We start from the raw sequence: 14,588 nt of genomic DNA, 5'->3' as shown, positions 1-14,588 counted from the left end.
GCCTTGTCACAAGACGTTTCACTCTCTTCCCTTCAGTAATTTCCTTTGCCAGCTTAATCACAAAAACACTTTTCCAAGCAGCTTGCTTAGGACATAATGATAAATTGTAGTGGAGGTTTAATGTTTATTATAATTTAATGTTTCATTCAAAATTAAGTAGCACGCTGCTGTAGTCCCTGGGTAAATGGCCATACCTTAAACTGCCACTCCGTACTTTTCCAACGACAGGCCTAGTCTGCCATTTAGTCTTGCAGGCCAGCTGCCCTCCTCCTGTGTTTCCAGGTCCTCCTCTAAAGTTGTTTATCCAAAATTTTGCAGTCCTGTGTTCAAAATGTGCTTCCATTGGGTCCATACATACTCTTTCCTGTGCCTGATATTTCTTCTGGACCATGACTTTGCTGTCTGTGTATCAGGAGTCTGGAGCCTGGTTGGTGCATGCCCAGATCTAAGTGAGAACATAGCCTGAACTCATCATCAAGGCATCTTGAGCAAGCAATTTAATGAATTTAAGATCTGAATCACACCCTGAGGTGTCATTCCATGTTTACTACAGAAGAAGCCTGAGGTCACCATGCTGCTAATTTGGTTAGGCATTTAAAGTCAAATGAGATGAGACAAGACTTTGAGTCTTGTTTAGCCTTAGGAAGCATCAACCCTCCTAGCCTAGAGAGATGTGTTCAGGTGAGTGTTTTTCACTTGTTGTCTCATTAACTGTGTTGTCCTTATCACTCTTTGGCTCTTCCAGCAACCCTTTTTTTATTATTCTTATTTTGGGTTGTTTTGGTACTAACTCCCCAGTAACCATCATAAACAGGTAAACAAAAGCATTCATGGTTTTAAAAGGAAAATAATAAAACTATTGTCTGGCTCTCCCATATGTTCCTCAGTCTTTCAGTAGAAACCTGAATCCAGGACATATTTATTGTTCTGGCTTAAAGCCAGAGTCTGTATTTACTTTTGTGAGTAGCTGAGGAGCTGCAGGTTTTAAATAACTGTAAGCCTTCAGCAGCAGGATACATTACAACCAGGAATTACTACATTTTTAAATTAAGTATGTGAAGTACCCTGGTGGCTTTCTGCTCTGTCCAGAGGAGATTAGCAGTGGTGCTTACTGAGGAAGGGTTACCCTCAGCTGTCCTGGGGAGGAGCAGGAGATAGAATGGGTGAAAATTGGCTCTCCTTGCTTTTCCTTCACTCTGAGATCATCGTCCTTCTTGGGAACCAGGATGATAAGGAGCAGAATTCGGGCTCAATTATAATGCTTGAAGGGCTCTTATCACTTAATACAGATCAGCATTCTAGGGATGCAGCAGAATTTAGTTTTCTCACTGCACCATGCAGTCTCTGACTTTCAGCCAATGAGTACAAATGAAATGTTTTTCCACAAATTGCTTTTATGAGGAGAAATTACATGTTTTAATTGAGCTGCTGTTTTAGTTTTGGGCTTTTTTTAATGTTTCATTTTGTATTTCCATGGGCTTTCTGCAGGCATTTTCACTACATTTTCTGCTTGGGTGCTACCAAAAAAATCCTTATTATAGGAAGGGAAGATGCTACCCATGATAGGATAAGCCTGAATCCTCGAGTAAATCAAGCTGTTCTGTAGCCTAAGAATACATATGGTAATTTTGATTAGTAGCTCTATATGGATAGTGTCAATGTCTTCTGCTTCCTTGAGTATGAAAAATTCCATGTTAAATCATATCTCCCATGTGTTTTACTGTTTATATGTATTACTGCTGTCACATTGCTAGGACATCATCATAAGAAGGGGGAAAAAAAGTGAGGGGGAAATTTATTGACCAACTTGTCTCAATCTAAAACAGTATGAAAATTGTCTTTTTTCCACATTTAACAGCAATTCCTTTAGCTGTTCCAAGCATCAGCCTTGGGACTTTCAGCATAATTTTATTTTTTTTTTTTCCAAGGAGGATAAAATTGTGACAAACTCAGAGATGTCTTTCATTTATTTAATTGCAGAGTAGCTGTTGGTAGTTTTATATCTATCATCATACGAGTCTGGTGTCGTGTGCCTTCAGCTGCCTGTAAGACTGTAGCTGAGTGAAATGTAGATTGATTTTTCTGTGCTGTTTTTTCTCTCTTTCTCTTTTCCTTATCAGTGAGCTGCCTCATTCTCCTCAGAACCTTGTGGCCTCCCTGAACTCCTCGTTCAGCCGCAGCGTGGTGCTCTCGTGGGTGCGTCCCTTCGATGGGAACAGCCCCCTTCTCTACTACATGGTGGAGCTCTCTGAGAACAGTGAGTAAAGTCCAATATGCTTCAACCTCTTGGTCTTAATTATTCAGCCTTCTTTCAGGCTTGCCTTTTACCACAACTATCAAAGAAATCATACTGTTTGCTAAACAAGAGAGAGTGAGCGTGAAGCTCTGGGGTTTACATTCAACTATTCACATGCTGAAAAATTGAAGTATGAAAAAGAGATCTGAGGTGGTGGGGTTGTTATACAGGAAAGCCTTAGTTCCACCATTCCCAGCCAGACTTGAGGCACAACAGCTTGTTCCTCAGTGCTTCCATTCAACGTGTGTAAAATAGCAATAGTCGGATTTTATGTCTTCCTGTTGTTGTCTTCTGCTCTTGTTTCATAGATATCTTAATGCATTCAGAGCACCAATTTCACCTGAAAAATGCAGTCAGCATGGTAACATAAGGACCTGATGGTCTGTCAGAGGAACAAACTTAGATGTTAATAGGAGCTCCTATCTTACACAATACAGGTTCATATATTTTCTTCACTTTCCCTAGGTTATCATTTTACGCCCTTCTTTTAGGCAAGTGGTTGAGGATGCTTAACTGTAAAGTGTCCAGATATGTAGCTTCATGGGTTATAAACCTGGTCCCTGTGAATTGCCACTTCTCACAGTTTTGTTATGCTGTATATCTGGTCCTCTGTGGCTCTCCGTTTGCAAGGTTATTCAGGGACATTGCTAATGCCTTTTTCAGAGTTGATGGAAAGATGAGGTTATATGGAAATCAGTCACCTTGGCAATACTTTCTAATCTCTATCACCCTAGGAGCTGGAAACCCAAGCCTAACAATTGATTCTTGATGAAAAAATTAAGAGCATCACTTTTTCTGACATGTGGAAATTAGCCACTGCATAACTGAATGTGAAACAGTCTTGATTTCTGATTATCTAGAGAGTAGCATTTTTGTTTAGCCACACAGAAAGCTTGAGATGAAACTTGAGCTTCAGATCACATACAACCCTTTCGCTTTGTAGGCTGGAATGCATAAGTTTTTGATGTGGAGGTCCCAGAACTGATGATCTTGACATCTGTTAAGCAAAGTGCAGTTTTCTAATCCTAGCAGGAATCCCAAGTCATGCCCAGGACTGCTGTCCTTAAAACAGTTCTTTTTGAGCAAAGACTCCTGATCTTTTTGTAACAAATGACTGAGAAAATTCAGTGTTCTGCACTCACACCTCCTCTCTACCTTTTTATCACCACCTTTTTTATTATTCTTACTCCTCTCTCGTTCCCTTCCTATCAACTACAGGCCAGTAACTGCCTTTTTGCTTTTCCTTACCTGTTCTTTCGCCCAAGGGTGTTACCCTTTTTTCCCAGTGGCTTTGACATTGACAAGACAATAAAGTCCCAGTCTGGGAACGTGATGCAAAGGGCTTGGAGCTGTATTTACATGGAGACAGCACAGAGCTGGCAGGATGCAGGCACTTTGGTCCTGCACTGGGCTGCATTAATTGGGAGGAGTGAGTGAAAGAAGAGGCAGCTCACTCAGTAGCTTGAAAGGTCTCCAAGTGTCTTTCTAGCAAGGATGATTTGCAGTTGTTCCAGTATAGGAAGGGTGTAAATATGCCATCATTTTAAAAATGCTCTAATCCTTTCACTGATATTTGTAGAAGGCTCAGCAGAAATCAACAATAGTTCTCCAGAAATCATGCAGACAGCCCCTCAGCACTCCACAGGATCCTGTGAACCCTTGCTCACTCCATGATAGGATCAAATAATTTTGGCTGATGGCATTGCAATCTACCACTGAGAGAGTCTCATTATTGCAAATCAGAGGTATATGTACTTCAGCAAGCTTGCACCTGCAGCATCCAAACACAGGCTGGGTTTGTTGTGAACTGAGTACCTTAACACCCAGAAGTATTCTAGATCTTGCTGTCCTTTTCATCCTTGTCTTTTTTAACTTTGTTTTTATGTACAGTGTCTGTATGGTTACTCATAGAAGTAGGACAGAGTATCTAAGCCCACTAGTGGAATCTAATATTCCCCTGTTGCTATGTTCTCTCATTTCATATATCATTGCTCAGCTTTATGGATGCCAACAGAATGGCAGAACAATATCAACAGTGACTTTGGTTTGGAAAGCTGGCTTTAATGCCTGTATATTGTCACTGTTGTCTTTTATTTTCTTCAAGTGTTGGGTTTTCAGAGTCCCTTTGATCTCAGTGGCGTGTGGTTAATATGTAGTTTCACCAGAGCCCCTTGCTCCTTTGGAGAGCACCACCTTTCCTGTGTTCCCACCTCTCTCCAGGGATGCTTGTGCACAAAGCTGACATTTCATCTTCCATAGGTACAGTTTTGTCTGATATGACTGTGCAGAATCTCTCTGTTCTTTTCAAAGAAAATTTCCTTTCTGGTTGTCTGTCACTCCTGTTTGTGCCATGGAAAGAACAACTCTCAAGGAGCTGGTGTGTGCCCTTGGTGAGCTCATCTGCTTGTGTGTGTCACTTGGTCACAGCAGCAGTGCAATACACTCAACTCCCTGAATCATCCCCATTTGCTTTGATACGTGTTAAGGTTTTGGAGGGACATCAGAATTATGGTTTATTCTCCACTTAGTAAAGCTGCACATAAGACTTTTCTGAGTTCTGTGGCATTTTAATGCAGATACAGGTGCCAAAAGGTAGCCTAGTTTTGTGCATTTATTTTAGCTGTTTTGCTGTGAATAGTTGCCTAATAGCTTTAGGATCCATTGTAGGTTTTGAAGCACATACCATAAATGAATACATAATAACAGTATCTGTTTCAGAGAAATAGCTGAAGAGAGTTCAAAATAATGAGTGTAAATTTCCAGGGACTAATTACTGGCTGCATTAGAGAGAGGCGTGTCACTCCACCTGGCATGGATTAGAACTCCTTTTCATTAATATCAATTCAGTAAAGAGATATAAACCCCTTATTTTAATTAGAGAAAAAAAAAACAGTGGCAGATCGTGCTCATAAATTGCTGGAAATATGAACGAATCTAGTCACCTAATTTTTAAAATGAATGTATTTGGCACAATGCAATAATTCTCAAATTACAAGTGTTCACAGCAGACTGTGTCTGTGGGTGACTTGAGACATATGGCCTTAAACATTTGGGGGCAAATTTATAATCTAATTTGAAAAACACAGTTCCAGGGAAACACAGTCATTAAGTATTTCTGCCCACACAGAGCCAGCAATGTGAACCTTAATTTGAAATAGGATTTTCAAATAAATAGTACCATGCCTTGCTGTCATTTGCACTAATATAATTTTTGGATGTTTCATGACCTGTTTAGCCCCTGTTGTGAATTGTAGTGGGAATTGCAGTGGAGTATCTTCATGGAGTTAGAAGGGGATATACTTATTTTATTCCAAAGAGATTTACATTTCAGGGATTAGTCAAAGAATATTCTGAATAGTCTTTTAACTGAAGAAAGGAATTAATACTTAAAGAATTCTGCTGAGTACAATTAAGATGAAAGCCCATTTTTGTTTTATTTTATTCTGGAATATCTGTGCTGTGGGATCTAACGATATAACTCAGATTCATCACGTGCCAGTAAGGAGATAATAAAAGCTCCTATGAAAGACATGCTTAACTTAAAGCCCTTGAATTGTCATGCTGATTTTGGTAGGAATATTCAAATGTAAAAAACTGAACACACAGATAAATATTTGCAAAAATGAAAATAAAAGGATGTTGTTCATTAAGACTAACTCAGGTCTATATTGATGGTGTTAAAAGATACTTTTTCTCAAGCCATTGGTAGACTTTGGAGTTCTACCAAACACAGGGTGAACCATTTAATTTTTAGTTTAACTCTTTTCAATATCATATTGTCATGAAGATTGGAAAGAGGAATTCAGTAAACAGCAGCAGTATGGCAATTCCAATACTACCATCTTTGCAAAGCCCCCTGGAGAAGGAAGGAGATGGAAATGTATTCCAAATCTGCCAAAAAAAAAAACAGGTTTCTGCAATAGATCTGATCTCTAATATAAAATTAGAAATTATTTCTGAGGAATGTGCAATTAATGTATGAATTGTAAGGTAGACAGGAAAATACAGAAGAAATGCCTCTTGATGAGTAGCCAGTGTTATTAAACATATCACAAGTGTTTCCAAACATTTCTGACAGAGGGAAGAGTAATTTCTAAAGCCCCCCAAATCACACCGTAAACTAGAGAGTAGCCTGTGAGATTCTTCATTTCCAATAAATTAACTCTGAGAGGCAATCAGAGTTAATTCAAAATATCTATCCATAAGACAATGGACAGCTAAACACGGAAGTTTTTCAGACAGTAGCAATTACAGTGGAAGAGCAAGCAAGCAAAGCTCAGAGTACATTCCAGGCAGCTTAAGTTAAATGCAGGATTAGCACAGTCTGTTCAGTCTAACAGAGGCTTATTTAATAGTTCGACCTGGCAAGTCTTTTGTCACCGTGGAGCTTCTCCAGGCTTCTGGGACAGGCGAGTGACAGTCATCCCTGGAGGAGAAGAGAGTCAGTGTTGAAAATTTTATGGCACGTTTCCCTTGTCAGAATTGCTCTTCTCTGTGGTAGAACAAGCTTCTGCACCATTATGGGTTTTGTTGTATATTTAAGGAGGGAGAACAGCCTTTTGAAATGTTTAGTTTATTGATTGTCAAGAAAAAAAAAAAGACTTGATATTTAAATTTTAAAGATACTCTTCACACTCACTCTATCCACTGCTCCATGAGCAAGCAAATCCTCCCCAAACCACTTTCCTTTACGAATCAGAGTGCCCAGGAGATGAATAGGCTTCGTTTATATTAGTTTTCAGTTTAATCTCTCTTCCTGCCAGATCTTTTATCTTCCACCAGGAGAGGAAAAAGAATAAATAAAGTATTCTACAGATGCAGCATATAAACAGAGCAAAGCCCCAAGGTGCTGAAGAGATTAATAGGCCCTGTTGTTGAATCAAACTGCTCACTGCATTGAGCTGCTTGGGTTAAGCACTCTCAGGTGGTGTTTACACTAGCAGTAAACAAATGAAATGCTCTAGGAAATGGACCACTACCCAAGTAGCTCATGCAAGGGTGTTTCACTCTCTTGTTGGTGTCTGCTCTTCCATTTTCCTCAGGAAGCTGCTTCAGGCAATGTACCAAGTCAGCCATACCTTAACTTCAGCTTACCTTGATTTGTTATTGTGCACTCTGGCTGCAGCAAGGTGAGCGGTTGTCTGGGAAGTCTCAAGAGAAGCTTGATAAAATTCAGAAGGAACTAGGGTGCAAAAAACCTCTTAACCAGTGCATTTCTAGATAGCATAGATGTGCTGCCTCTCAGATTTTCCTGAAAGTAGTTCAGCGTTCAGCTAGGACAAACTGCCATCCAGAACTTGCAGCCGAAGTGACTGTTGGTAAATCATCAATAACTGGCAAGGATGGAGCTCGACTGCTGTGTAAATGTCCCTATCCACCATTCCCAGTATTCTGCCGTGTCAGTTTGCCTGTTAAAAAAGACTCTGCTCTCAGAAAGCCATTACTGGAATAAATATATTTTGAGTAATTCAAAGACACAGTGTTTATAGCCCAACTGGCATCACACCCTAGAGGACTTAAACGTGCTAAGGAATCTGCCAGAAAAGCACTAAATTAGTGGTTTACATCTTGGTGTGAAGTTTAGCAGCCTTCCACATTTGGGACATCTCATCTTCATTTTCCAGCAGACGTCTAGGTGACCTGCCAGGAGCTGCAATGCACTTCTGATGAGCAACATGCACAGATACGTTGCCAAAATCTACAGCTAGCTCCTCAGTAATTTCCAGAAGTGTTAGTAATTTTGAGCAGGGAGCATGAAAACAGCTGGTATTATTTAAAAACTGAACAAATCTTTAAATTGGCTGATTCCATTGCTGTACTGTTGTAACACAGACCAAATGTCACTTCTTCCTGACTATTTCAGTCATGACTTCGGGGAAAATATGTAACATGAGGCTATGAAGAAAAGAAGTCAGGAGATTTAATTTTCAACATGTTTCATTTCCGACCTCTTTGAAAACTTGAAAATGTAATTTGGGCATCAGAAGAGCTCGGGATGTCAAGTATGTGAACTGACAATGAGGGGTTTATAGTGCTGCCAGGACTGTTTATACCAGGGAATTTTCCTAGGAAATGATTAGGCTGAATACCATATACTCTCTCTGGAAAAAAAATTGCAGACATGTAGAATCCACAGCAGAAGCTTTCTCAGGTCTCACAGCAAAGGGCTGATTTGGCAGAGAGAGTCACGCTGCTACACCTGCTTGCAAGCTGGGTAGGAAGATATTCCAAACTGACTGAGAATTTCATTACAGGCCTTCCACTAGAGCCACTCATGGGTGTGGTGTTGTAATGGCCTGCCAAACAGATGGGTTGTGAAATACACAGCCCATCTGTCTTTATCATGCTTGTTTCCTCTTTTATTAAAATGTTAATGAATATAGTTTTTATTTATTATGCCGTGACATGTGCCGCATCACTTTCCAGTAGACAAATGTGCAATCTGCATAACCGTGTGGGCTGACAGGAAGGTTTCTTCTCCTGAAAAGAAACTTCTTCCCAAAGTTCCTCTGAGAAAAAAAAAAAAAAAAAGGCACAAAAAGTTCTGAGCAGTCAGAGGCATTTTCTCACTTCTGCAGGGCTTTTAACAAGCACTTCGGTATTTTTTTCACGTGTAAATTATTCCAACAGATTCTCCCTGGAAAGTTCACCTGTCAAATCTTGACCCAAAGATGACTGGTGTCACTGTGAGTGGACTCACACCAGCTCGAACCTACCAGTTCAGGGTGTGTGCAGTTAACCAGGTGGGAAAGGGCCAGTACAGCTCTGAAACCAGCAGGTACAGTGAAAATAAATCTCTGTGGACTAAAGGTGCAATAACCTAGAATTCTTGGGGGAAAAAACCTTCTGATTGTTTGTGAATTAATAAAACCAAGTTCTCTTTTGCACATTAATTGGGGAACGGAGCAGTTGGCATCACCCAGGGCTCTGAAGAGTGCTCTGCAGCTGTCAGCAGCTGCTGATAATGGCAGTGGGGCCATGCAGGACATCAGCACTCAATGGGAGAGGTGCCTTCATGTTTCCAGAGTATCAGTTGAGCAGAATCTTCAAAATATTTCTTTTGGTGTTGTGCTAAGCCACAGCAGCTAGGTTAGGAAGGGGTACAGCATTCCCCCAATCATGGCACTGTCACTTCTGGAATTCGCCCAGATGCGACATAGAAGGATGGCTTCATCAAATTTAGTTTCAAATGCTGCTTCTTCTTCTGTGAACCAAAGCTTGCTGTGAGCTTGAATTGCAGAACAGCTGAACTCTAAATGGCTTTTTTCAAAATGTAGGAGTTTGATATGAAAAATATTGAAAGAGCTGAAAGGAACAATTTGGAAGGAGTCACAGACACTGGACCTGAGCTCTAACTCATTCAGGCTTGTAATCTTTTAAAAGAGTTGTAGCAGCCTGGGTGATTCAGAGAGAATAAGGTTACCTCAGCTGTCTGTCTTGCTGCTTGCTTAACTGATTTCCTATTATGTTGATTTGTTGTAACTATTTCATGCATGTCTTCAGCAGTTTGATCAGTGTTATATTTCCTTCTAGTCATCAGATTTTGATAAAAGAAACTGGTTAACATGGGGTGGATACATGAAATGGAAATGTTATCTATCACTTATTTCATCACCCTCTTCCATCCCATTCTTTTGTACTTAGGTTGATGTTACCTGAGGAGCCCCCCAGTGCCCCACCTAAAAACATAGTGGCCAGTGGGCGCACCAATCAGTCCATCATGGTCCAGTGGCAGCCTCCTCCTGAGAGTGAACATAACGGAGTTCTTCATGGGTACATCCTAAGGTGGGTCATTTCCTAACCTGGAGAGTCTGGAGATAAATCTGTGTGTGTGCACAAGGGAATTTGGAATGGTGTGACTTCAGAGTGTATTAAAAACTATTTCTATTTCTGTTAAATGTATTTATTATTATTTACATAATAATAAACCATGGCTGCCCTGGTTTATTACCCATGAGGAAACCCCTCTGCTCAAGTGGCCACAAGGATGCAGGCAGTGAAATTCTAGCCTGCCTATACTGGAGAGTCAGTGAGCTGGGGTCTCTGGTAGCTACTCCAAATGCACTGCCTAAGTGGAGTAGTTCCCTATGGAGACTCTCAGCATCCAGATAACTTCTTTCCATTTTTGAGTGAAGTGAAGCACCATGTACTAGAAGTGTTCACGTGGGAAGCTAGGACAGTGAAGCTTATGCATTGCAAATGTATATTTACTTATTACAATCTCAGCTTCCTGCTAGAAAGGTTAATTAAATTTATCAAAGACGCAACAGGGCTCCTGAAGAGCAAGAAGAGAATCAATAAACTTCAGGTTTGTGCCAAACAAAATGGAGAGAGGGAATGGCAGGTCAGGTGGTTCTTGGCAGACCTCGGTTTGGTTTTGAAAATCAGTCAGTTGAGTAACATTCTTTCAGCCCCATCTGTATTTAGAAATGAGAAACAGATTCAGGCAGGTAACTGGGAATCTTGACTGCATCCAATCTTTTTGCTTATCCAGGATTTATTGTGTTGGAAAGGGTGTGCTCAGACTGAGAGACTTTGCAGAGCATTTCCCTTTTGTAATTTTTTGGGACTCAGTTATTCACTCCTAACCAATTCAGCTGCAGCTTACTTGCTCATTTGGCATCCTACGTATCCTGCAGTGCTAGCAGCCAGCTAGGGCTGCACCTTTAGTAGGGGAGGCATTATCTAAATGAGAATTTTTGTAGGAAACTCCCAAACATTGCACCACCACTGACATGTTTCCAAGTGATGGTTACAGCCTATTGTAGACAGGCTGCTGGCATTTTTAATACCATGTCCTCCAGACCTGCTAAAAGACAACTAAATGCTACAGTTTAAATGCCAACATACTGTTGACGCTGTGCTCCTACTTTTCCTGGCATGGATGGAAATGCTTTTGTGATTTTAAGAGTGTTGGTGAGCTCCCAAAACAGAAATACCAAGTTCTTTCTCTCTCCCTGTCACCTGCACAGAGCCTGTTACAGTGGTGAGTCACTTGTGCAAGTGCCTACAGTTTAAGAGCTGGATGCAGCTGGAAAGCTGTGCCAGCCATCAGTGATGGGTGGGAAAAGGTGCTCTAACTCTTCTCTGTAGCTAGAATCTTGTCATGAGACTTGGGTACCTATTTACACAGGGTGCAAGTGTTGCTTGTATAGTTCTTTCCTTCAAACTGGTCTACTCGATGATAGGATTAATTCCTTAGCTGTTCCCAATGAGTTTTACCTATTCTCAGCATTAAGTCCTATGAGAAAGCAATCCCATAGCCTCCTACTTTTGGCATTCTGCTCTGTTTTCTCCATATAGTGGTTTCAATAACATTTAACTTAAGTGTTTTCTACGACATCTATCAGCATAATTGATCCCTGTCCTCGCTGTAACATCTCTTTCCATTTTAATAGAGAGTGATCATATTCATTATGCTCAATCTGTGAACATTTTGATGTCTACATGCTTTTTCTTGACTACAGAGCAGAGAAACCACTTAATCTACAGGAATTTAAGATTATCATATAAAAGCACAACTGTCCCGGGTAATAAACCAGGCTCTTCTTCCAAGTCAAATTGTGTGCTTACAGCAATGTGCATTGAAAAAAAAAAGTCTTCCTGCACTGATTTCTGTAGAATTAAGGTATAACAAAATGAAAACCACCATGCATCCCAGAGACCCAATGCTCAAGACATGCAAGATACTAAACTGATGGAACACCTGATCTTTAAAAGTGAAGGTGCACTGCACAAGTCATATGGAGTATACATCAAAGTCCATGGTGAGAAAAATCATGAAGACATGACATTTCTGAACCAGCCTCCTTCTTCTGCCCTTTTTCTCACTGGCAATATTGCATTTAGAGGACTGCCATGCTAACAGCATGAGGGGTTAAATCACAGGACCACTCTACACTTTGTCTGCTAGGTGTGAGACAAAACATTGCTGCACAAAGAATTGACTTTGCCAGAGAGCATCCACCCTTCCCAGGAGAAAAAAAGAAAGGAAATGGTAGATATTGCATAAAGCAGAAAAACATCAAGACATTCAATAAACTCAGTTGAGGGCTGATGTTTCTCTATTTCTGTTGGTATTTGATAAACAGAATTACACCAGTGTAGCATTACAAATATTAAGTATGTCAAAATATGGTCAGGTAAGCAGCTCCTCAGCAGAAAATAGAGGGGTTCTCAGTGACTAAGAACTGATCTCTTTATAAGAAGATTTCAGAACAAAATCTCTGGCTGAAATACACAAAGTTGTCTAGTTGTAGAAATTGCACCAATTTAACCTAGATGAATTTGGAATCAGAGTGTAAGATGCCAATGAGACTGTTCTGTGTCAATAAGCTCTTGGTGATTACTGTGCAGCAAAAGATGAATAAGAGTGCGTAAAAGCTGTGTGGTGAATAAAAATAGAAATGTTTCCCTATTTGTCTTTTTCATGGAATAGTAATGCCTCATGCCCCTCACTTGGCCTCTGGTTTTCTCATTTTTTTGTGAATTAGCATATTGTAAGCATCCATTGTACCATTTTCCTAAAGAAAGGAAAACAACAAGTGTTATTCACAGATTTGCAGGGTTTGTTTGTTTTCTCTAATTTAGTTCTCCATAGTTTCTTGGCCTGAAGACACACATCAAAGGGGCTCTGTTTTCTACAATATTGTTTTTACATGGGAAAATACATGCAATGTTTCAGCTTCCCATGTCTTAGCAGAAAGTTTGATAGGATGTTTACCACTCACCCGTATTTGGTACAGCCCTTCTCCTGGAATTCTAATGCTTAACCAGTCCTTCAATCTTAAACATATTCCATCCTTATTTTAAGCATTCTGTGAAGTAAATCCTGCTGGAAGCCAGAGACAGCAACGCCTGAGACTCTAGAAGGTCAGAGCCCTCTGAGCTCTTCCTTTTCAGTTTTTGGAAGAGGAGGAGAAAAAATACTTCTCAAGCTGATTTACAGAGCACCCCGATAAAAATCACGTCTGGGCTATTTTTTCTACTAAATCACAGCTTTGACTAGACAAGCCACATTTAAAAAGCTGTAATTTTTCTGCAGCCATAAAACAGGATAAAATACCAGTTTTGTTTAGCCCTGAGCATGTAATCTCAGATCAGATTATAAATACCCTAGCAGTCAAACACGATATGGTCTTATCAGGCATTAGTCTGTTCTTTCTGATTATTTTTCATTGTTCTGTGTATAATTCTGTATAAAAGTTTGCATATTGTGTCTTCACAAAGGAAGCTATTTTGCTAGTCATTATATTTGCTGTAATTGATACCATCTAATTAACTAGCAAATTTTTCTTCCCGTGTGGTAGGTATCGCCTGGCTGGGCTCCCTGGGGAATACCAGTATAAGAACATCACCAGTGCAGAAATTAACTACTGCTTAGTGAAAGACCTCATCATTTGGACCCAGTATGAAATCCAGGTGGCATCTTACAACGGAGCTGGGCTGGGAGTGTTCAGCAGACCGGTGACAGAGTACACTTTACAGGGAGGTGAGCAAATCAGACCAATATACCATTTATAGTTACAGTTTATAGAACCTAACAACTTGTAAAATGAATGGTAATTTCAGCCAGGTTTGATAGACAGCTTTGGGTAGGAAACACCTACAAATTTCAAATGCCTGAGTAGAGATAAAATGGGACTCTGCTACTATCTCTGTTGTAGAAGAAGCTGTGAGTGGATTCAGAAATTATCTGTTTTTGTTGACCCTCGTGATGACATGTTACCACACTTGCAGGTCAGAGTCAGCCTCAGCATAACTAAATAGAAATGCTGAAGAGAGCTGGGGTCCTGTGGTATGGATTTATAAGACATTGTGACAGGCAGGGGCTGAGGTTACTCTGCCAGGAGAGTCAGAGAGACTGTGGCAGGGAATTGGGTTTATTGTGGCCAAGATAAGCAGTATGCTGCATACACAATATAGGAGACAATAGCTGAGTAAACCAGTCGCATAAGTTCTGATAATCACAGGAAACCTTGGCTTAGAAATGTGGAATAAATTGTAAGGAAAGTGTGGGGAGATAAATACAGATAAAGAGTGTTTTGCAGCATTTCAGGAATGGCACAAGCATTTGCAAAGAGGAAGATAAAATAATCTTTAAAGCCCTGATTTTTATGCCACAGCTCCTCCACACCTTTCTGGTAAGTACTTTAAGAAGAATATAAATTACATCAACAAAAGGATATGTAATTAGATTTTACAACCATTGTAAGACATGTTTACACCTCTAGATTGGTATAAAAATCTGTAGGATAATTAAGTACCGGGTCCTTAAAGCTTTCATACATTC

The 14,588-nt window shown here is 40.2% G+C and overlaps 1 protein-coding gene across 1 annotated transcript in view; it reads left to right on the top strand.

Annotated features, from left to right (window-relative positions):
- Positions 1–14,588, top strand: part of LOC103774139 (protein sidekick-1-like) — a gene marked incomplete at both ends in the record, with an annotated part of 264,514 nt that overhangs the window by 218,812 nt on the left and 31,114 nt on the right. Inside the window, 4 exons of the mRNA XM_008941529.1 lie at positions 2,121–2,257; positions 8,927–9,074; positions 9,941–10,081; positions 13,606–13,787. Of these exons, the coding sequence (XP_008939777.1) occupies positions 2,121–2,257; positions 8,927–9,074; positions 9,941–10,081; positions 13,606–13,787 (608 nt within the window). The remainder of the gene's footprint in view (positions 1–2,120; positions 2,258–8,926; positions 9,075–9,940; positions 10,082–13,605; positions 13,788–14,588) is intronic.

This window comes from Merops nubicus, unplaced genomic scaffold (genome assembly GCF_000691845.1).
Source record: "Merops nubicus isolate BGI_N331 unplaced genomic scaffold, ASM69184v1 scaffold12270, whole genome shotgun sequence".
Taxonomy (NCBI): domain Eukaryota; kingdom Metazoa; phylum Chordata; class Aves; order Coraciiformes; family Meropidae; genus Merops; species Merops nubicus.
This window is presented reverse-complemented; position numbering and strand designations above follow the sequence as displayed.